General features: G+C 38.6%; 2 protein-coding genes across 7 annotated transcripts in view; one reads left to right on the plus strand and one right to left on the minus strand.

Annotated features, from left to right (window-relative positions):
- The first annotated feature begins 34 nt into the window (after nucleotides 1-34).
- Nucleotides 35-21,079, plus strand: LOC124166082 (serine/threonine-protein phosphatase 6 regulatory ankyrin repeat subunit C-like). 4 transcript variants are annotated; one of them, XM_046543702.1, is made up of 9 exons: nucleotides 35-245; nucleotides 1,659-1,871; nucleotides 1,958-2,149; nucleotides 3,339-3,521; nucleotides 10,475-11,198; nucleotides 13,018-13,365; nucleotides 13,487-14,036; nucleotides 15,757-15,847; nucleotides 20,998-21,079. In XM_046543702.1, the coding sequence occupies exons 1-9, from the start codon at nucleotides 236-238 to the stop codon at nucleotides 21,000-21,002; spliced, it is 2,316 nt and encodes a 771-aa protein (XP_046399658.1). In that variant the 5' UTR covers nucleotides 35-235; the 3' UTR covers nucleotides 21,003-21,079. The 4 variants fall into 4 exon arrangements, with proteins under 4 accessions (XP_046399658.1, XP_046399657.1, XP_046399659.1 ...); XM_046543701.1 differs by lacking the exon at nucleotides 20,998-21,079 and having other exon boundaries at nucleotides 37-245; nucleotides 15,757-18,842; XM_046543703.1 differs by lacking the exons at nucleotides 1,659-1,871; nucleotides 20,998-21,079 and having other exon boundaries at nucleotides 40-245; nucleotides 15,757-18,842.
- Nucleotides 19,614-23,692, minus strand: part of LOC124166081 (glutamate receptor ionotropic, NMDA 2B) — a 386,881-nt gene continuing 382,802 nt past the window's right edge. For all 3 annotated transcript variants that reach the window (XM_046543700.1, XM_046543699.1, XM_046543698.1), the window contains exons 15-18: nucleotides 22,866-23,101; nucleotides 22,377-22,705; nucleotides 21,324-21,410; nucleotides 19,614-21,082 (exon numbers count right to left, since the gene is read on the minus strand). In XM_046543700.1, coding sequence (XP_046399656.1) covers nucleotides 21,040-21,082; nucleotides 21,324-21,410; nucleotides 22,377-22,705; nucleotides 22,866-23,101 — 695 coding nt within the window. In that variant the 3' untranslated portion in view covers nucleotides 19,614-21,039. The remainder of the gene's footprint in view (nucleotides 21,083-21,323; nucleotides 21,411-22,376; nucleotides 22,706-22,865; nucleotides 23,102-23,692) is intronic.

The following is a 23,692-nucleotide window of genomic DNA, read 5'->3' on the forward strand; positions in this document are numbered from 1 at the left end:
TTAGCCTTTGTTGTTTTCTTTTGTTGCCAACATCACGCCTTTCGCGCCAAGCTCAAGACCATCTCAAATGTGTGAAGCTAAGATTATCATGAATCATCATGATTTCTGTAAGCATGGATGGCATGGGCCTGTGTTCATGCCATTCATGCCCGCAGATATTTCGTGGGTCGGCGTGAGTGTAATCACTGGATGCAGCTGATTCATCTCGCCGTCGTGGGTCGTTACTCAAATTTCGATGGCAAGAGGTGAGTTGGCGCATATTTCTTCTATCTAAGTGGCATAATTGTGATCATTGAATAAATATTTAGTGAAATTGGTTATGATAACAGTAAACACTTGTTTTCCATTAATTATGTATTATAGATAGCGGAAGATACAATTATCTAGGAGCTAGTCCCGTGGAAGCTGCTTGATTAATTGTTGGGAACAACATAAAGTAATTCCTATTATACGAGAAAATCATAATAGATATGTTTATAACCGAGCTACGGCTACTCTGACGCTTTGAGGATGTGTAAACGTTTCACTTAAATGTATTTAAAGTAAGCAAATGCCAGACTCAGTAATATGGCACAAAACAAAAGACCATTACTATGCTACTAATGAATGCTAAGCATAATTTAATGTGAACGAAACGTCATAAGTCAAGTTATTGCCGTAGACATTTACTGTTAGGTGCAGTTGCGATAGTTTTATCTTGTTTTGCTATTTAAGACAGTCTTATTTGAATTAAATTACTTAAGTAATTACTTAAGTAAATAATTATAGGTAATTTAATTAAAATAAGACTGTCTTAAATAGTACTTATAAGTAATGTGGAAAAATTTTATCAATTATTGATGAAGGCAGTCTATTTATTAATTTTGTTCGATCCATTTGATTCCGATAATATTTGGACAAATGCAGTGAAATTATTAGAAATACCTCTCATCTGGCATGACTGCAGGTTCCCCTCATATTTTGTACCCCTACACAATCGTTGAGTATTGCAGCCGTGAACGATTTATATTATTTTTAATATGCACAATTTATTTCCCATGGGCTGCAACCTTGTCATACTAGGTATAGTATTGTACATCGGGCCAAAGCAATGTTTAGAGTTGCTAATAGAATTCACGTTATGGGTAAATATTAGGGAGCTCTCCCCCGAAGTGAGGATCCATGTGTACCGCTGGAATCTTGTTACGTACTTGCATCCAGAATGTAATGGATCTAATTTTTATACCACCAAACAGTGGCGCCGACTCCATGGGCTTGAGGGGGCTCAAGCCTCGCCAAAATGTTGTTATTGGGGGAAGAAAAGATGTCAGGCTTGTCGATTTTACCGGAGTGTCGAGTTATCGAGAGTCGAGTTTTCAGGTTTTCAATGTTTATCATATGACACTTCTAAAATGCTTTTAAAAAACTTTAAAACTAACTACTTATCAAATTTCCCAGGGCAACACCCCGAGTATGGGCCCCCCCAATATTTTTTATAAGTCGGCAGCCCTGCCACCAAATGGAAGAAAAGCTTGAAATTCATATTAATTTTGCCCTCATCAATTGGATTTGAGCATCTTTACATTACTAGCCTACAGAAAGCAAATAGTCATGTACCTGTGATTACACATTTATTGTATGTAAAACTCTTCTTATGTTTTAAAGTGGTCAATTTTCAGGTATGTCTTGCTCAAACAATCTCCCAATACATGAAGCTGCAGCAGCTGGCATTGTATCAGATGTAATCTCTTTATGCACAAACAAGGACTTCGTTAATGTGGCTAATAATATAGGTTGGACGCCAATCATGCTAGGAGCATATTATGGCCATGTGGACGTAGTCAAAGCCTTATTGTCCTTTGGTGCTGATATCACGTTAAAAAACAGATTTGGTAAAGATGTTTTTCTGATGAAATAATCATGTGTGTAATGCTATAGTAATTCCATGGCAAATGCTATATGATTTTCTGAATTTCAGGTGGGGATATTTATGCTTTATCTGCTGCATCGGGCAGTGTTGGCATTTTACGTATTTTATGTTGTCACCATCGCATGAATGATGAACAATTGTCCAACTCCCTCACAGTTGCCGTAACCTTTGGCCATGTACCTGTTGTAAGGTTTCTGATTGATAGTGGTGCCAACCCTAGCTCGTCAACAGCTAATTCAGGTGAATGTCACACTTTTATTGAACATGATTATAATTCTCACAAGGTTTGTGAACAGTTTATAAATCAATGCTCTTCCATTAACCATTACATCCCAGTGGAATAATTTGGACAATTATTAAAGGTAGGCTTCCATGGTTAAATTTAATCACAGCACTAATTTGGTTTTTGGGGTGAAGCTGGGTGGAGTTGTCATTGTTCACATATCTGGCCGACGCTAGGGAGGCGATGCAGCACTCCATATTCTGTTCAGCTTATTAAAACAACTTGTCTGTTTCCACACTATTTTATTTTCACCGACCATGGTTTCGGCAACTTGTGCCATTGTCAAGGTACATAGCCTTGGGTGACAGCCTTTTTATGGTTTTTCAGGAGGGGGGAAGGGAGGGAGAGGAGGGGTTATTGGGGTGTGTTCATTCCGAGGTTACTGATGATGTCAATGGGCAGTGGGTTGGAGGTAGGGTAATGTTCAGAAGGGGTGAGTGGAATGGGAACATATGGTCGTTACATAATTTAAATAAACATTACCTTACCTTCTGAACATTACCCTACCTCCAATCCACCGCCCATTGACGTCATCAGTAACCTTGGAATGAACACACCTCCCCCTCGTGAAAAACCATAAAAAGGCTGTCACCCGAGGCTATGTACCTTGACAATGGCACAAGTTGCCGAAACCATGGTCGGTGAAAATAAAATAGTGTGGAAACAGACAAGTTGTTTTAATAAGCTGAATATCAAAGATTTCCACCGCATCACACCGGACACTGTATCTTTTACTCCATATTCTGGGCACACCAAGCGATCAACTGAAGGGAAGTGGTTTGCACCTGAGGTTACAAGGGTACGGTGGAAGAGAGTTTGGACAGTTGCTGGAGGGTTTCATGCACTCGAGTCCCTGAGTGGTGGCATAGAACCACCCAGCACACCCTCTGCTGCTATGTCCTTTAATCTCAGGTGCAAACCACGTATGTATTTTCAGTTGATCGCTTGGTGTTCCCAGAAGGTTAAACAGACAGCTTACGCTTTTTTTTGGCAGGTTCTTATTTCCTTTTCAATCCCACTGGTAAGAGTTTCTTTTGGCATTGTACTAAAATGTGTAAGATCCACGGACTCAAATTTTCTGCCTCAAAGTCTTATTAGAAACTTGTAAATCATTAATTGAAAAATTGTAAACTTCCTTCATTTCAGGAACAGTACCGTTGATGATAGCGGTTGTTGAAAATAAATATGAAATTGTGAAATTATTGGTTCATCGAGGTGCAGATATCACATGCAAAAACTATGCTGGGTATTCTGCTCTAGAGTTAGCCAGGATTAAGGAGAACAAATTGATTTTGTCATTTTTGCAAGAGCAGCTTGGAAATGACTGTGGTAAGTCCCTAGCAATCCAATGCCCGCCATCTATTTGCAATGTGGTTGTTGCTTGACTTTTAATTTCCAATTTCTCCTCAGCAGTTTCTACTGTAGTTTTTTTGAAGGCCCTAAACCTCTGGTATGAAATAGAAGGATCAACAACTTTGCTATTTCCACATAGTAATTTATTGACACCGACCATGGTTTCGTTACAGAGTAGCATAATCAAGGAATTACAGAGGATCATTATGAAGGACACCTTGATAATGTTACTCTGTAACGAAACCATGGTCGGTGTCAATAAATTACTATGTGGAAATAGCAAAGTTGTTGATCCTTCTATTCCTGTGATTATGGATTTCTACCAAGTTATGCCCACTACGATTAATTATACCTCTGGTATGGCATGGCATTTGGAGGAGGCGACTGACAGTTAAGGTCATTTGCACCATGAGGGAAGGCTAGGGAGGGAAGGGTGGAGAGAAACCCGGCATCAGTATTAGCCTGCTCCTAACACCAAGATGACTGTGGCTTAACATCCCATTTGACGGATGGAGTGCTGCACTTTAGTGCCCTCCACAAGGCTTTTAAGTGGGGATCCAGCTTGTTGATGGATTATTATTTCCATTAGATTCCCCATCTTAAAATGGAATTATTATATTTACTTGCTGACAAGGAATGTTTATCTCCATATAATTAGGTATTACACGGCTTATTTGGTATTCCCAGGCTTATTAGGTATCACTTGGCTGATAAAATGGTCTGTGGCACATCATTTGCCACACCGAGGTGTTGGACCGGTTGATACGCGTTCGACTCCCAACCAGACGGTCTGCGTTCAAATCTTGGTGCCGGCCAGTATTTTTTAGGTCCGTACCAGATAAATTCCAGAATGTTTGAGGAAGTTCCGGCATTCCAGAGAGTTCGTGCCAATATTAAAACAAGCCATCTCGGCTGCCCAGGCAGTCTGTATATAGAAGTGATAATAAACCCTCCTCTACAGCAATTTCGTGAGAAATTAATTTAGCATAGCTGTCGCTACAGTGGTGACCCTGACAATAAATGACCACGGCAGACGCAGAGCAACTCGCCAAACTTCAGGCACAACTTGCGGAACTCCAACAGCAACTCACCGCACAGGAAACAAACCACAGCCAACAACTAACATTTCTCCAAGAAAAGCACCAAGAGTCTCTGCAATAACAACAACAGCAGCCAACCCTCCCATCGCAGCAGGTCTCATTGCTTCCATTATCCTCCGGTGTCGACACTGCTGTTATCTACTGCATTACTCCAAAACTGCCTCCTTTCTGGTCAGCGCAGCCTGAAATATGGTTCGCCCAGGTTGAAGCACAATTTTCTCTGGCCCACATCACCTCAGACCAGACTAAATACAATTACATCATGGGAAACATCATTTTTCCATTGAAATTAGCTACATTATACTGAATCCACCTGCTGAAAATTGTTATCAGACGCTGAAAAATCTATTGACAGTGTGTCTCTCTCTCTGAGGATCAACGGGTGCGGAAACTTCTAACAGAAAAGCTAGGTGATACCAAGCCTTCTCATCTCCTACGATGCATGCGGTCCCTCATTGGCACCACACATGTGGAGGACTCTTTCCTCCGCACGTTATGCTTGCAACGTCTTCCACTCAACTCTCAAGCCATCTTGCAAGTGCAAGTTACCACTCGTCCTCTAGATGAATTTGCAGATATGGCCGACCACATCATCGCTGTCGTTCCGCCTCCAACAGCACCCACCATCTACGCAGTACACCATACAACTGGCGGTTCTGCATAGGCCCAATGGGTTGAGGAACTCTCGAAGCAGCTGCAAAATATACAAGCTCGTTTTAGGAAACCTCTGCGCCTGCGGATTCGGACCTCGGAACAGATGTCTAACGCATCCCGCTCGCTCCACAGACATTTCACAGCACCCTGCTTAACCTTTGATGTGTTACTACCATCTCAAATTTGGGGTCGAATCTAGACATTGCATCCAGCCATGCAGTGAATCCGGTAAACACCAGCGGTGACTCGTAATGGCGGCCATGAGTCATTCTATCACAGGCTGCCGCCTCTTTTTCACCGACCGCCTCTCCCAATGGCATTTCCTCGTAGACATAGGATCAGATCTCTCAATCTACCCAGTCAAATTAAGCCCCGAACAATGGACCTGCACTGACCTTGAGCTCTCCACAGCCAATGACTGCCAAATCCATACCTACTGTACTTTACTTCTGCGCCTTCAGTTCGGCCTCCCTCGTGACTTCCTTTGGAGATTCATCGTTGCTGACGTTTCCGAGCCAATTATCGGAGCAGATTTCCTAATCCACTTTCAACTCATTCCTCATATGGCCACTGCTCAGCTCATCGACACAATCACTGGCCATTCTACATTGGGTCATCGGGGTCGATCTTCTCAAGACAGTGTGCACGCTCTGTCAGGTTCTTCATCCTACCACGACCTCCTGGCCGAGTTTCCTAGTATCACGTGGCCATCAGGGACTCCACCACCACCCAGCCACCACGGGATATCCACCATCACACGAAACACCACATATGCCTACAACCTGGACCACTGATCTACCACCATGCCCGCCATCTAGCCCCGGATCAACTTCGAGATGCATAGGCAGAATTTGAGCTACTAGTATGTGAAGGCACTGTTCGTCGCTCACACAGCTCTTACGCCTCTCCACTTCACATGGTTCGCAAGAAGGATAGTAGCTGGTGACCTTGTGGTGACTACAGGGCCCTCGACACCCGTACAATCCTGGACTGCTATCCCATCCAAAGATTTGAAAGATTTCTCCCATGCTTTTCAGGGATGCACCATATTCAGAGTTATTGATTGTGCCAAGGCCTTCACTCAAATTCCAATGGCTGCCAAAGACATAGATAAGAAAGCCATAATTACACCCTTCAGCCTTTTTGAAATCCTATTTATGCCATTTGGACTTCGTGATGCTGCTCAAACTTGCCAGCACTTCATTGGCGAAACTCTCCTAGGCCTAAATTTTTGCTTCCCTTACTTATATGATATCTTAGTATTTTCCGGTTTGCTAGAAGAACATCATCAACACCTGCAGATCTTATTCCAGTGCCTTTCCGACTACGGTGTTATCGTCAACTCAGCTAAGTGTGTCCATGGATCTTCCAAGGTCTCATTTCTGGGCTTCCATGTGAGCGCTGATGGATGCTCACCATTACCCGACAAGGTAGATGCTATCAACAACTTCCCTCCACCGAAGACCACAAAGGACCTTCGGAATGCCGAATATGCTGAATTTCTACTGCCAGCACAGATAGAAATATGCCAAATGGAGATACAGATATGCTGCATATCCACCGGTCCAACACCTCGGTGTGGCAAATGATGCACCACAGATCCCAGATTAAAGTCTCAAGTGAAACCTTTGGATGCCCCCAAACAGAAATTCCCAGAATATAATGTGGCACAGGGAAGAGAGCTGGCTTCCATACATTGAATGTGTGAAATGCATGCACCTGTGGCTAATTTTCCTGGGGCAAGCTATACCCTCACCAATTCAACCCAACCTTAGACAAGAATCACTGGGGGAGTGGATGTGGTACTGTGGGGATAAATTTCCTTTTTGAACTCTTCCTGAATCTGCCTCTACCTTCATGTCATATTTAAAGCATGCTTGTTAAACTGGTTATCTCAAACCATGGTTACATTTGGTAATGCAAAACCAACCGTTATGCCTGCTGCTGGCCCTAACCTTGGTCAGTATTCCTACCGTGATCTTAACCAGGGATAACATCGAAATTTCCTTTGGGTAGGATCTCTTGTAGAGTGCATTATGCAGAAACAGCGGCCAAATATTACTGAAACATTGGACCTGAGGACTAAAATTCATTACATTTGAACTTTTTTCAGGCAAGTCAGCTCTGCCTTATCCCACCCCCTACATGGATGTTTATAAGGGAAATATGTGGCATATATCTCTGTTTATGTGCATGTCTAATTAAAAATTCTGCATGGTATCTCCTATTTTCCCAGCACCTTTATTTTAATAATTTTGTTTGTTCCATTACTGGAATAAAAACCTTTAGCGATGTAGGTTGCGTATATATTACATGGTGTATTGGCTGGGCTATCCATCATCTACTAACCAATGTAAAATGAGTATTGTGGAATCACGGTATTGTACACATAATTTTGTGTGTGATATTCATTACTACTTCCACTCTTAACAGTGCATATTGTCATGATGCTGAAATTATATATCATTAGGGACATGCAAAAGTCGCAAATGCGATAACGCGAATTTTAACGCGAATTCCGGGATTTTCCCGCGAAATACGCGATTTCCGGGGTTTTCCCGCGAATACGCGAATTTCGTGTTAATTACGATTTTCTCCAACTCATGGGCGATTTTCACTAACTCAAACGCGATTTTCACCATTTTTTTCTTCTGATCATGCTCCTCCCACGAAATTATTTTTCGAGACGTACATTTAAGCCGTAATTTTTTCACTGCATTGGCCGCTTTCCGACGCGACGAATTTCCATGGGCCGCCGTTCACGGCACAGCGCCGTGAGATGTCTCGTTTGAAAGTGGCCTGAATTTCACGGAACCGTGCCGTGAACGGCGGCCGGCGAAAAGTCGTCGCGTTTGAAAGTTGCCTCAAGGTAGCACGATGTGTATTTCACGGCATAAACGGCGCACCGCCGGGCCGGATTGAGCCTTGCCTTGCTGACCGTCAACAACGCCGTGCCGTCAACTGCGCGATTCGACTCGCTTGAAGACATGCATTGAGACCAATGGTTATTTGAAAGCACAGTGCCGTGCCGTTGACGACGGCCGGAGCAAAGCAAAAGTCTGAAAGCCGCAAAAAGTGGCTGTGCGCCGTCTATTCCGTGAAATACACACGGAGCTACATTGTGGCAGCTTTGTGCCAAAACGACTTATCGCCGGCCGCCGTTCCCTGCACAGCGCCGTAAAATTCAGGCCACTTTCCAACAAGACGACTCTCTGGATTTCACGGCGCTGTATTTCATGGTTTCCACAAAGAAACACCCAACAACAAGAAGGAAATAAGGCGACTTGTTTGTCCGGAGGATGTCTAAACCGAATTCACGATGTCTACAAAGTAGCAAAAATGCCATGGGAATCCGATGGTTGACTTAATAAAATTACTGGAGGGTTCACACTATCCAAATACTCACATTCTATAAAGAGTTAACCCTTTCGCTACTAATGACGAAAATATGCGGCAGGACGTTTCTTGACCCGGGAGACGAAAGGCGAAAATTTTCGTCTGAGATTTTCCTACGCAGGCCTAATGCCGAAAATACGTTTCCTTGCTCTCCTCCTTTTATGACGTTCGTGGGTTCGCAAAGTCTTAGTTTCGGGACCCAACACAGGCCAACACCATGGACTGGCAAAATCTGTAACTTCCGAAATCCGGAAGCATGAACCTAGACCCTCGTCTCTTATTACCCCTCTTTGTGGTAAGGGACTGCAGTCATACAATTGTTCATTCAGTTAGTTTGCGAAATAAATATATGGTTCTTTCTCAAAAAATATAAACGAAGAATTGAATTCTTTGTCTTTTGGCAGCGTTTAAAATTTTTTAAACGAAATTCTACCATAAATATTAACTTATATCTCGATTTCAGTATAAAATCAACATGGAAATTGTTAAGGCATTAAATTCGTTAATGCTGACGGTAGAGCTTCATTCAAAATTTTAAAATTCTCAGAATAAATCGAGGAATTCAATTGAAAGTCTGCAATTTACGTGCAAGCAACAATCATCCATATAGCTATCCACATAAACAAAGCATGAGTTGACAGCGAACCAATGCTGCTGGTAGGGTTGTAAACCACGAAAGGAGGGAGACCAACTACCCTCAGAGTCCAAGATAATGCAAAATGTCCACTAGGAAGGATCAGAAAAGGTTGGTGTTGAGAGTGTTTGATTATCTGCAAGACCTTTCTTAACAGATGTCCAACATAAATGCTCCATACAGAGGGGACCGAAGAGTCTCATGGAGCGCAGTCCCGCATTCATGTTAAGGAGAGTACTCCACCATTTAGAAAGAGTTAAGGAAGTTAAAAATGAGCCTCGAGAAAATTCATAAAGAGTACTTTTTTTTAGATAAAACCACTTATTACATCTGCAAAACATGAAAACCTCTAAAGCAGCTGCTGTAAAGTCAATACCTACGCAGATGGCTGAAAAAGCGTCAACCAAACTTAGTTCTCTTGTGGTAGAAGACCTAAGCAGAAAAATAGGTATTTGAAAAGATCTCAGTTTTTGATCCCCAAGAAGTTCTGTCTACAGACATGAACCCTGACTTAAAAACAAAAAATTCATGGCCTGGAATCAATGGAGACAGAGAAGTTGATGTTGGGGTTGGGAGAATTACAGAAACTACTACAAAAGCAAAATTCCCGCGGTTCAGTGGATGTAATTAAAGCAATCCAGGAGCTCAAATGTCTGAGACATCGTTTGCATCTAAGTGCCTTTAAGCAATTTGGATCCCTTCTGCAAACATGGACTGAGAAAGATTTCTTTCCTGCTATAGCACTGTGTTAACAGATAAGAGAACAAATGTAAAAGATGACAACTTGATCACAATAGCAATATTTCATTTGGAATTACAGACATTTAAAAGTAATTTCTCTCTAAGTAAGCTAGATATATGTATACGCGAAGGATAAATATGTAAAATAGGTTAATTCAGTCAATACTCCATGTACATTATTGCTTTAATTATTCCCGATCAATAATATCCTAAATTTAGGGCAATGGGTGGGCCACTGGAAGGATGGCTCTCAATCAACATAAATTACTTTGCCGTTAAAATAACACCGATTTCAGGGCAAAATAACATCGCTTTTGTAGAAAAATAACACCACTTTTGGCTATAAAATAACCCCACCTTTTGCATGTCCCTATATATCATTAATGCATAGTATTCATTTTCAGACTGTGAACCTGCATATGCAACTGTAAAAAATAAAGAGGCTGTGGCTCAAGCTGCAAGAAGTGGTGACTTAAATAAACTAAAAAGCCTTCTGTGTAGAAATCCTTCTCTATCAACCTCTCAGCATTGGATGGTCCACTTGCATGATGAAGGTGAAACAGGCTTGGAAGATGATGATGTTTTTATTTTCTCTGAAGATCTCAACTGTTATTTGAAGCAAAAACAAAGCAATGCACCCTGTCATCAAACGTATCCTAATATTGGAGACAGAAATGATGAGAATCATAAGGGTGATTTGCTAAACCTTTTTTATAGTCCATGTACCTCCAGCTTTCACTGCAGTTTACTTGCTGGCAGAAAAAATATTCAAAATAAAATTTGTCATAGTGATTCTGAAATAGTGGACAGAGAAGTAACTACACCAGTTAAACATATGACAGGCAGTAAGCTCTACCCATCAGGGTTATCAAAGATGACTCTCAATAGTTCCAAGAAGATTGTGAATCACTTTAAACAGTATAAGACATCAAAAAACATTGGCACTGCCTCTAAACTTTCAATCTCCGAGGTTACTACAGGAGATGGAGAGGGAATTGTGGCTAGTCCTCTAATTCTTGCTTGTTTTAATGGCCATGTTAAGGCTGCTCGCTTGCTTATTGCTGCTGGGGCAGATCCTAATCGTCAGAGAAATGGAAGGACTCCTCTTATGCTGGCAGCCATTGCATCGTAAGCTAATTTAAAGTATTAAATCTTGGTTTATGCTGGTAAGATGTGGTGGCCCTGTCCTAGCGTAAACGAAAGAGATTTTGCAGGTTTCACTTAAACTTAATCACGGGTGCCGACTTACAAAAAATATTGGGGGGGCCCAAACCGGTGATCTTGCCCCGTGAAATTTTATAAGTTGTGAGTTATAAGTTTTTTAAGTATTTTAGAAGAGTCATATGATCAACATTAGAACCCTGATAACTCGAATCTCGATATCTGGACACTCCGGGGAAAATCGACAAGTCTGATACATTTTTTCCTCACACCCATACCGAATTTTTGACGGGGCTCGGGCCCCCTTATGCCCCATGGAGTCGGCACCACTGAACTCAATTCACTATGCTACACTACACAATAAATCATTTGATGTGAAAACATAGAAAGACATTGTGTAGTGTATTGAATAAATATTTAGTGGAACCTTCAAAATTGCTTTCATCCATAATTATCTTCCCCACTATTTATTTGGGGATCAATTTGTTATCAGGTTGATGAGTGGATTGGAGTATTGCCTTCCACCCTGTGTGCTGGTTATTATGTATCACAGTAGAGACGGAGAATATTCAGTGACTGCTTGATTGCTTTGTGGAGGGTTTAGCATCCTTATTGCTAAGTGTAGGGGAAACATAGCTTAACATCCCATCCATCAGATATGACATTAAGTCATTCCCTTTTTGCCTTTCCTTAAGAGCAGGCTATTGCCAACTCCCGGGTTATCCCCATCCTTACTTCCCTACCCTTCCCTAACATGCAGATGACATAAGCTGTTGGTCACCTCAAAATACCATATTATGCCACTATTCATTCTTTCAAATTCTTAAATATGTGTAAATATGAGTTCATTAATTAGGCAATCAATGGAATACATAATTCATTTGAATATATACTCTTTATATTTTTGATGTTACATCTTATGGTATAATGATTTACTTCTAACCTATTTTATTCTTTTTGGTGTTCCATTTTTTATTTGTGAAGTACTTAAAAGCAAGGAGCTTCAATAACATCACATTATCATACAATGGTAAATTTCATTGCAAATGTCACTTTTTCAGTTTTTAATTTAAATGGTATTCTTTTCAGGGTAAAGGATTGTTTTTGGTGATTTTACCTTGTTACAGTAACTTTATCTATGGGGTTAAAGTTGTATTAATAAAGTATTTTGAGAGCTGTGTAACAAATTATGTACTTGTATTTAGGAATTTAAAAGAATATGTGAATAAACATTCGTTCTTAAATGTGCAAATGTGAAAGCCAGAGCCTCAAGCAATTCTTCATAGTCTCTCTTGGGTGTTTACCCAGCTGGTGTAAAGGCTCAGTGGTGCCTACTAGTCATTATGCTAGTTTTGGACTCATTTACTAATTCCATGCAACAATTGAGGATGACATATAAGTTTATCATGAACAGCCCTTTTAATATGTACTTAAGTACATCTGAGTCCATGATGATGTTATCTGTGAATAAAATAATGTACAAAGTAGGCAACGTGAATGTTGCCTAGTGCCAAGATATTGTCACCCAGTGACAGTACTTAGTTCTGGCAGAAAAAGGAGAAAACTCAAGTTCTTCACATGTTAAACTTAGGCCAGAAAGCATTTAATACTGGGCCCCATGTACATGGATGACAGGCTATCCTGAACCCAATGATTATAACAACCCATAATAGTTGCCATTTATGGGGTCTTGGGTGATGGAAGGGTCACAAGTAGTTTTAGAGTCACTCAGTGAAAATTCCTTAAAATATGCACTGACATATATCATGAAATCTTTTTCTTACAGTAATATGGAGTTGGCAGAACTTCTTCTCTCAGCCGGTGCTGACCCATTTGTGGAATCTCATGTGGACAGTCTCACAGCTTTTGAACTGGCCTCCCTCTCTGGTGCAGATACTGAAGTCATAAGACAGATTGCTAGTCACACGTTTCCTTGTGATGATTTTTGTCCAACTAGGTTACTACAATCACTTGATTTGCCCTTAAAGTCGGATGACTGGAGTTTGCCTCGCAGAATGCTGACTAAAGTTAAATCTGTTATTTCACCCAGACTGCATAGCAATATGTTTGGACCAAGTGATCTACATCCTTCAGATTCCTTAAAGTCAAAGGAATGGATTTCTCCTTTGAAAAAGTGGGTACTCCTGTTTTGCTGTGTATAATTTTTATGTTGTTAATTCTTTCGATATCCATATTTTACTACTTCAATTTCACAAGCAAAATATTAAAATATTACATTTATCATCATCAACCAGGGTAAAGAAGACTCAGCACAAGGCAGCCAGGAAACTCTTCTCCTCTCCAGTCATTTGCTCATCATTAGGGAAAGAATCATCGGAGAAAATGAAGAACCTACCGAGATGGAGTCTTGCCTTTCCAAATACTCTCAAATCTTCGTATTCTCTTACTAGTAATAGTGCTTTACAAACAAGGCCATTTGATACTCCTTTTGTATCATACACATCTGACAAAATTTCTGAGATAATGCCTCCACCTTTTATAGAAAATAGGCATTTTAATATAATTGAAGAGGTAATGCACAAAACTGGCAAGTCTGCACGTGTGAAGGACCAGAATTCCGTATCAATCTGTCCAGAATTATTTGCTTGTAAAAGTGATGCCCCATCAATGAATGTAGGTGTCTTACCTTGCACTCCTTTGGATGTTCATCTTGAAGAGAGAATGCAAATTAATATATCTTCAACGGGAAATTCTAATGATGCGACATTCCATGAAGGAAAGTTTGAAGACTTTATTGAGAAATGTGATCTGCATAAATATGCTTCCCTTTTTAGAGAAAATGAGGTAAGTAAACTGAAGATTATTTATTTTTGGGGAGAGGGGCAATAGCAATGTAAGATTAGGTCTGGTTATTTAAAATAGGGACAACCCTTTATATTTACCTTAAATGTGAAATTTAAAAAATGAGGATGTGTGAAGGTGGTAGTGGTTGTACAGAAGATTCCGGTTAATTGGGACGTATCGGGACTTGTGCACTTTGCCCCAATCAGGCGAACTATCCTGTATATGGGCATAAACAAACGTTGAAATGAGAGAAAGAAGACTAAAGAATGTTTATAATGCAACATAAGTTTATTAAACTATTAATTTAATTAATAAATCGGCGAGTTTAGGTCATTTATTATCATTTTTAAGAATGATAACAATTTAGTTAAAAATATTTTTCACAGCCTCGGGCGATGCTGAATGTCTTTTAATAAGTCCTATTGAAGAAAAGTCCTATCCTCTTGCGGATAGTATAACAACAAGAGCTTTCAAAATAGGGCAAGAATAGGAGCATTTGTGAAAAATAAGAGTAAATCAAAGAAGGAAAATATAAAAAAATAGTACATATTCTGAAAACAAAAATTTTTAATTTAGTTGCGAGTATAGAGTCTTTGTCGCCAACTCATGGCCCAATAAAGCGGCATGCTGTCCCAATTAAGCGGAGAATACTCTGGGATATTCCTCAATTGGGTTCTATTCTTCAAGATCTGCCCCAATTAAGCGGCTGTCCCAATTAACCGGTGGACCCATTTAATGGAATCTACTGTATTAGAAATGCTATGATATCTCTAAGTGATGGGCTGTAAACAGCTTGAAAGCTAGAAATTTTGTTTTTTACTGGTGCTTTAGGGGCCTGGACCTTCAGTTATATTTTCCCCTGCCAAATTGTGAAAGAATGAAAGATAGTGTGCTCGCATCAAATCTCACTAACTTTCCCTAATCTTGTTAAGATACAATTTGATCTTAGTGAAGTTTTTTTTGTTCTGTACCTGCAATTTTTAGGGTAGGTGTGAATGTTTTTGTGGTGGTGCCAGGCTGTGGTTCAAGCAACTTGTTTTTACTCGGAATATGCCAGACTCAGACTCAGTTATTCAGAATTTTACATAGCCAGATCTGGCACAACTATTCTTAGGCAGTGGCTGAATTGACTTCAATGTAATGTCTCAGTAAAATTTTCTGAGAAGCGTTACTGTGCTTCTTTAGCCCTTTTAGTGCAAGCCTATTTTGCCTGATGTACTAAAAAATGCCAGGGCTTTTTTTGGCAAATTTGTAGGTTTGCACTTAAAAATGTATACTTATAAAGTCTAATATGCATTTTCTGAAGTTAATTATTTTCATGTGCTCTCAATACGATGGGTATGTTAAAGGGTGACAAATAATAAAAATAATTGCAGAAGCTATACGAACACAAAAAATAAATTGTGCGAGAGTAAAATAAACCTGGGCCTAAACTTGAGATGAAATAAACCTGAGAGTAAAATAAAAAAAAATAAATGAAAAATAAATCATAGTGAGGGAAACATGCTAAACACTTTAAGCCTTCTGGGAAAAATATAGATTTATAATTCACCCGCAATGCAAGGCGAATGATTTTTTTCTGTGTGGATTTTTTGCACAATTTGTGCATTGCGGGTGACTCCGTAAAGATATCAATGTGGCTACTCCTGGTATGCTTAAATCAGCTGAAACATTATTCAATGTTATGCAATGTAATTCAAATAAAATTTTTGTATTTTAGGTGACAGATATTGAAGTCCTCCTGTCTGTTGATGAAGATGACCTCCAAGAGATGGGAATAATGAATCCAGAGGAAAGGAAAGATGTGCTTGGTAAAATTCATTTCCACTATTTGTAGGCCATGGAAGTGAGCATACATTGTGGGCGTATGAAAATTCCCAGGCGATACCAACCATGCCTATGGCTCTTGCAGCCTGGGAAAATGTATTCATTAGAGCAATATTTATGCAGAACTAAGTAATCCTGACTATTTCCAAGCCATCCTCCAGCTTGCTTATGTAGACAGTGATGGAAGGAAAACATTATAAACTCCCTGTCATACTGAATGCGGCACAGAACCTTCAACTCCCTCTGGTGTGGTATTCTTCAGGAAATAGTTCCCATAGCTCCAATGAAAATTCCATATTCTATTCACTCATTTTCCCCATCTTCTATTTCATTTTCTCTGAAGCTTCCCCGGGCCAGTATTCTTCATTCATTTTAACTTGGTTATGTTCCTCCCTTACCACTCTCAGAAAAAAGACGTAAAACAATTAATTTATTTATGGTTTATTAATGGTTGAACCATTCCATTATATGTATACTTGAAAAATGAATTGTCTGTTTCAGCCAAAGTCTAAAATAATACATTGAATTGAATGAATTAGTTGGCAATAAACATTTACCAATGGGGAAAAGATTTTGAAAAAAATTTGATTTGAGCTGCCCCAGATGACTAGTTTTCCATCAATTCACCTTGTAGCTTAGTGATTGCTATAAATTCTGTGTGCTGCATTAATATTTGCCTCTGCATAGAGGTAGTAAAAAATTTTCAAATAAAATATTTATTTTTACCCCAGGGCATATGGTAACTGGAGAAGCCAAGAAAACACCTCCAGCATCCACATCCTTCTCTTTTATTCCAGTGCTCACTTGTTTTTGTGGCTTTTTTGCGGTGCCCTCTTTCTGGAAACCCGTGGATTTATTTTGTATTTCCAGATTTAGGCTCAAAGTCTAATGACCTCTCACATTTAGCCAAATACGGGCATTGTTTGGAAGTTCATTAAGTGACTTCCTACGGCTGCGATTAGTGGCTGACTTTCACAGGAACAATTCATTTCCATCATGTCATTGTTGTTGCCACGAGCAATGAATGACTCATTGAAGGATTCACTTGAAGATCCAACAGCTCCGCAAATGTGGTCATTACCATTCAGAATTACAGAATAACTCCCGTGAACTGAGCGATAAGTGTGCTTTAAAGGATAAGGTGCTTTATCAATCGATAGATCACATAAAAGGCTTTCTGGGCTACCATTGGGTGAGAGACTGCTGATGCTTCCATAGCCAGCTTATATTACATGCTGATGCTTGTATATAATTGTTCTTAGGACTGATAAAACATCAGCCCTAAAGATGATGAGGGAAATCCAAAGTCGAAATGTTGGCTACATTCAAGTCCCTGATCTGGTGGCAGTTCTGAGATCTTCCTATACAAAGGTGTGTTAAATTGGGGCCAGTTATGTTTACTGTGGCATCTTTTCAAGTTCTGAATTACAAAAAATTGTACCATAAAGAAGTTTGAGTACACACACTTCGTTTGGTAGCTCAGCATCCTGCCATGGAAGCAACCACATTACCATAAATGTATTGTGGGTTGCCTGATGTATGAAAAAATGGTCTCGCTGCCAGAAATGAACACTTACGGAATTCTCAACCAAACAAGTGGAATATAGTCATATATACGGCATGATGAGTTTTGGTATTCATTTATAGAGATGGTGAATTAATTTAAAATTTGGCCACTGCCCAATTGAAAATGATTTTAGTCCAAATTTCAAATTTTTTGGCAAAAATTTTAAAGATTTCAACCTATTTACTTAGGAAAAAAATCCCTTTAACTAACAAAGCATGTGACATAAGCGCTAGAATTTATTATTGGCCCTTCCAGGTGAGGGAAAAGAACTCGATGTTGGGCACTGTTTAGGATGTTATGAGATAAATATGCATGTCAATTTTTTTTGGGTCAGATGCTCTACTTGACTACATCCATGATATATGGTCAGCTTTTTCCAGGAATTAGCATGCTCCAAAAAAGGTGGCAAAAAAGTACTATAGTAATCAAGTGTATGAGGGCATTCCAGGCATTAAAAGAGTCCAACCAATTGTCTTAAAGCCTGTGAGTACCTACTTGTGGAAAATTGGTGATGCTCAGGTTAAATTTTTTACATGGACTGGAATGTTTTAATTTTAAAGCCTGGGAGGGAATTTTTGACTTTAGTCCTCCCTGTACACATAAGCTATTTATCTTTAGCCGCAGAAGAATAATCAGTAGGCCAAAGCTTTTCAATAATGTTTAATTACATGGATAATGTGATTCAATTAACTGCTGTTGTATACACTCTCCTATCGCTTGCATATTTTAAAACTGATTGGCATTAAAAGAAGACCAACTCTCAATACTTAACCTTTGAAGCTATGTTTTAACTATGGAAAAAATTACTAGCTGAGAAAACAAACTAGTTAATTATGAAATTCTTGACTATGTGAGGGGCATTAAAGGTGTTTAGTTTACTTGACACAGGACAGTTTCTTCTTGAGTTGCACTTGATTTCATCCTCAAATTGTTATCATTGGTTAATACATAACAGCTCATCATGGCTTTTATATACAATTGTTCATCATACTTCATTATTTTTAGGTAGCAAATGTGTTCAAGGCTAGAAAATGAAAAGGGCTTAAGATAAGAAAATAAGTGCTCCATCGTAGTCGAGTGTCCACTTTTACATAAGATGTATATTGACAATGACTATCAATACCAAGGAAATTTATCATTCAGTTTCTATGCCTTTTTTTTGAAGTTCAGTGTGAACATTTTGGCCAAATATCACATTCATATTTCTTATTTTCATGTATGTAATTGACTGTGCTAAATTAAGGCTTATTACTAAGGATACTTTTACTTAGAAACTGATGATGATTGATTCTAAGATTGTGTTTTAGCTATATGGATGGCATTGAATAAGCAAGGCAAATTTAGGGTATCACAATGAAAAATACACACCTACTTAATTATTTATCTATTATGACACTCACAAGGGGAGACCACGAAACTTACTCCGCCTTTTTCAATGCCGTATTTTTTATGGCCTTCGGAATGGTGAACACATCCCTGAACTAGTAGTGGTTCCGTTGAATGGGCCTTAGTTTGGCTGTAAATAATTAATTTTCATGCGGTACTTTTCACAAGGCACCTATAGTTCCATTATATCGCAAGGCGCAACAGGCGGGTGGGGCTGGGTAGTGGTTAGCGTTTATGGCTACCACCCGGGGGACCAGGGTTCGAGGCTTTGTGATGACTGTAAATTTTGTTGTCTTCATTGTGATCATACGGCGTCAACTTTTTCATTAGTTTTAATTGCGACAAGCATAGACATTAGACTATTTTTTTATCATCATAATGGCGTTTAGGTATTTAAGCAGTGTCATTTTCAACGCGGATAAGTGAAGGCTCCACTTTCTACTCTCCTCCTTGTGAAAAGTACCGCATGAAAATTAATTATTTACAGCCAAACTAAGGCCCATTCAACGGAACCACTACTAGTTCAGGGATGTGTTCACCATTCCGAAGGCCATAAAAAATACGGCATTGAAAAAGGCGGAGCAAGTTTCGTGGTCTCCCCTTGTCAGTTAAATTTATGAGTATTTTTAATTTTTATGGCAGTTAGAGATTTTTTGGGGATATTTAATGCTTTTCCTTCATGATATGTAGTGAGTTCTCTTAAAATACTGAAAAAGGGTTTTAAGTGGTCGTTTAAACAGGTTTTTAAAGATTTAAGCAATAGTTTATGTGGCGTAGAAATGAAGAACCAGGCAGTGTGCTTTAAGCAGTTTTTTCTCATTTACTTTTTAAAATCTTATTTACATTAAAATACTCTTAATTGATGACATGAAGTATTCCGTTTTCACATTTAATTGCTCTCCTCTGAGTAACCATTAGTAATTTACCATGTGTTTAATTTTAAATGTTATTTAAAGGTAAGTTTGCTTGTTTTTACAATGATTAGAGAAACGACACACTCAGGACTTTGAGGAAATACAAGTCAAGCATGGAGTAGCCATGCAAAGCTAGCTGGGAGAATACAGTATGAAAAACAATTTATTGGGAAGGGTTCACTGGGATTGTATATTTAGTCACCAAAGTTGTTGATTCGTATTATACTCCCAAAATAAATATTTATATTAATAAAGTACATACAGAAATATCATTTTTGATGTTGAGAAAGATTTTTGCCTCGGTGCATTCATTACATGCTGCTTGTGATGTTTAGCTTAAGTATTTCTCTAGTTTATACATATTTTTACCCTCTATGTAATATAAATTTTATGCAATTTAGTAGCCATGAACATTGAAGGATGCGTCAAAAACAATTAACAACAGAAGACGCAGCAGCAGGAGTAAATTAACAACAGGTAAACAGACAACAGTTAATTGTTGACACCCATTTTTTCTTTATCTATCAACATCTCTTAGCTAAACACATCTAAATTAAGCCCTTATGGCACTTTGCATATTTAACTTTCATAAAGTATTTAATTTTATAAACGTTCATCTTTTGGCTACAATCTTTTTGTATTTCTTTTCCTGGGTAGCACCATCTTGATTTTTTGAGCACTTATGGATTTCCCAATTTTCTTTCCATATTAATGTTCATATATACGTGTATAAAACATTTGACATAAGTAACAGATTTTATATATGTATATATGCATTTCTGTATAATTAGTTTTTCAAACACAGTTCACACTTTACGTGGTATAACTGCTAACTACACATAATAAGCACACACATCAACCACACAAGGTGGGATATGTGTACAGTCTGTTAATATACTTTATTTCTCACTGTAGAGTACGAAAAATGATGTCACTTGAAATGGTGTAATTTTTCTTTTACCACTTCCACTTGAGCACCACACTTTTTTTGACACAAGCACATTTCACAGTTTTCCTACCTTAATGGGGTTGTCTATGCATCCATCAACACAAATGTCACTTAGTGATTGGCAAAAATAGAACGAGTGTTCATTTGTATTCCACTGCACACAACTGTTTTTTGTATTAAAATTTTATTTCAAATATATCTTTATGAGGATGGCTTGTGTTGATTATTGTGGTCATCTAATGGAACATGCTTGTGCACAAAACTGAGTGACCTCTCTAAACACAAAATGTTTTTTAAATTAATGCTGCCTTCTTTCAGGTTGATAAACGTGAATGAGGCTCAGCAATATGTCTGCGTTCATCACAGAACCGTCTCCATTTCTGCTATCTCTGTTCTACATGGTCTGGAGTTGGAAAAAAATCATTATATTTCATAATCACTGATAGGATAATTAGTTTTAAGAAAATAATACAGAATGAATGCTGGTGCTAGGTTTTTTTTTAGTTTTTTGATACTGAGGAACTGATTGATGGGTCTTTGGATAGAAATATGTATTTAAACATTCAAGTTAAAAAAACTGAACCAGCAATTGATTAATAATCAATATATTGTAAGTTCATAGAAATAATCAAAGGTTAACAAACCTGTGCATTTGTCCGCAGTATTCTGTAGAAGTGACATGATTCCTAGTCATATCACGTGTCCTCAGAGCGTCTTCCTCATTAATGTACCTAAGTTCAGAGAAAACATACAATTATTAAGGCAGCATGGGAAAATTAAATATGAAATGAAAATATTGCTTCCTCTAGTAACACCTTTGATTATCAAAGCACAATTACTAATTATAGTTTTTTAATAGTTTAATATAGGTTTGTTGTTGAAACATTATCAATTGTGATATCTGTGGTAGAAATATGCCTTCATCCTCTCCTGATGCTACTAATTATGTCAACATTTGGGCATTGAAGTCTTTGAGTTTTAAACACATAATTACCAAGCATCAGAGAATCCATCCTAAGATAAAATATTTCATTGTTAGTAATCCCAGTAAAATCCACGCTCTAGTACATGCATTGAAGTAAGTTTTTGAAAATTTAAATTCTGAGGGAAGAGTTTCTAATTATTAAAGAAACTTATTCACCACTCTTAACATGAATCGATAAATGCAAAATCAAAATTGAAATCTTTAAAAATAATTGTGAGAAATAAACATAAAAGTTTAATTTCGAACTGAAATCCTTAAAGGTCTTAGAGATGTAGTTTTGAAGAGTTATTTCCCTAACTTATCCAGTACATATATGATAGAAGGGGGGCAACTTTTCCCTTGCACAAAAAGACTTCTGAAATCATTCTCTTTACAAAATTGCTACAAAAATCTGTTGTCAATAACGATCATGAAAATCACATAAATGACTTGATCGTACTCCCGAGTTGGTTTCTGCCCAATGGTAGCTTGGTGTCAGATGGTGCAGTGAGTGCGGAGTTGAATTGTACCTGAATCATACTCATGATGATAGTCGCGAAGGGTAGGAGGGGGAGACTAGGAAAGTTCAAGTAAAAAAGTGTTTGGAGGAACAAGCTGGAGAGAGTGGTAAGAGGATATACATACAATAAACACTTAATCAAACAAAAGATAATAAAAGCAGTACAGTACATCAAAAAATAAAAAGTATTGAACAATCCCATCATAAACTCACCTTCTGGACCCAGGGGAAGATCCTGGAAGAGGTAATAGTAACGGGAGGGATTTTGGAGGAGGTGGAGGCAATGGCCTAATCCCATGAGCCTCCAACTGCTTCTCTAGATGGCGAATTCTTAACCTACAAGCCTCAAGTTCTTGCCTCGTAGCCCACAAATTATGCAGCCCCTCGCAATACGAACAGCCACAAGTTCTTCCTCCACTACCAAAGGCACGATGACCACCAGGATGCTGTGGTGTTGGATGACGGCCCTTGTATCTGTTATTCCTGTACATGTCCTGTGCTTCATACACAGCTCCCCTGAAGGTGAGTGATTTTCCCATACTCTAAAAAAATTATAGAATGAGAACTATTAGAGAAAATAGCGTAAATATTACTTTATAGTTGCCAGTTTTAAAGGAGTAATAGAATTTAAGAGGTAACAAATACCAAGTTAGTCAGTTCAAGAATGGAGAAAATCCAACAGGAAATAAATACATGACTCACCAGAGAAACAAGAGCACAGCATCCTCCTCTGTCTGTTCTGGCTAAGTGATGACGAATGTATTTAAAATACAGGTGTTCTAAGAAAAGAAGAAGAGCTGCTAACAAAATACCACTCATTAAGAGCAGGAATGCGGAAAGAAACTGCTCCAGAGCAAGGGGGTCACTACTCTTTCTCTCTTGCTTTCCTGGCTTGCAACTACCAGTCATCCAGTATCTTCTAAGTCTTTCAAGATCACCTATTGCAAATAATATCAAGCATACAAATATCTGAGAAAGCATACCTAAGCATCAGAATGGGCGCTAATTGCTATGAACTCACAGCAAAATGCTGTAATTCAATGTACATAATTCCAAACAACTGTTTATCATGTCACAATCATTAAAAGCCCAATGAACACTCACAGGGCTCTTAAATCAAGCTGATAACATAGAAAAGGAGTAGACTAGAATCTTACAAACTGTTTACGGCCTTCACCAAAAAAACATTTTGATGTCACATTTATTTATTACTTTTCATCCTACAAGACTCATTTAATAGTAATATGTACATAATTAACATGGGTGTACCCAGTGGAGGGCAGGAGGGGGCAGCTGTCCCCGCCCCTCAGAACCAATAGTAAACATATGTAGTTCAAAATGAAATTTTTGAACAAATTTTCTTTAAATCCTAGAAAAGTGATATTAGTATTAAACATGTAATTCAAATAAAAATATATTTTCTGAGCAAATAATTTAAAAAAACAATAAAGCACTGTTATAATTTTCTTGAAATTTTCCTTTCATAACCTTCTCTGAGTTACAACTTGAACAACCATGGCTTGCCCCCC

Source organism: Ischnura elegans, chromosome 9 (genome assembly GCF_921293095.1).
Source record: "Ischnura elegans chromosome 9, ioIscEleg1.1, whole genome shotgun sequence".
Classification (NCBI taxonomy): Eukaryota; Metazoa; Arthropoda; class Insecta; order Odonata; family Coenagrionidae; genus Ischnura; species Ischnura elegans.

Coding starts and splice junctions, on each gene's coding strand:
- LOC124166082 (XM_046543701.1), top strand. Junction 11,199..13,017: donor ATGCTGGCAGCCATTGCATC/GTAAGCTAATTT, acceptor TTTTTCTTACAG/TAATATGGAGTTGGCAGAAC. Junction 13,366..13,486: donor TGGATTTCTCCTTTGAAAAA/GTGGGTACTCCT, acceptor ATCATCAACCAG/GGTAAAGAAGACTCAGCACA.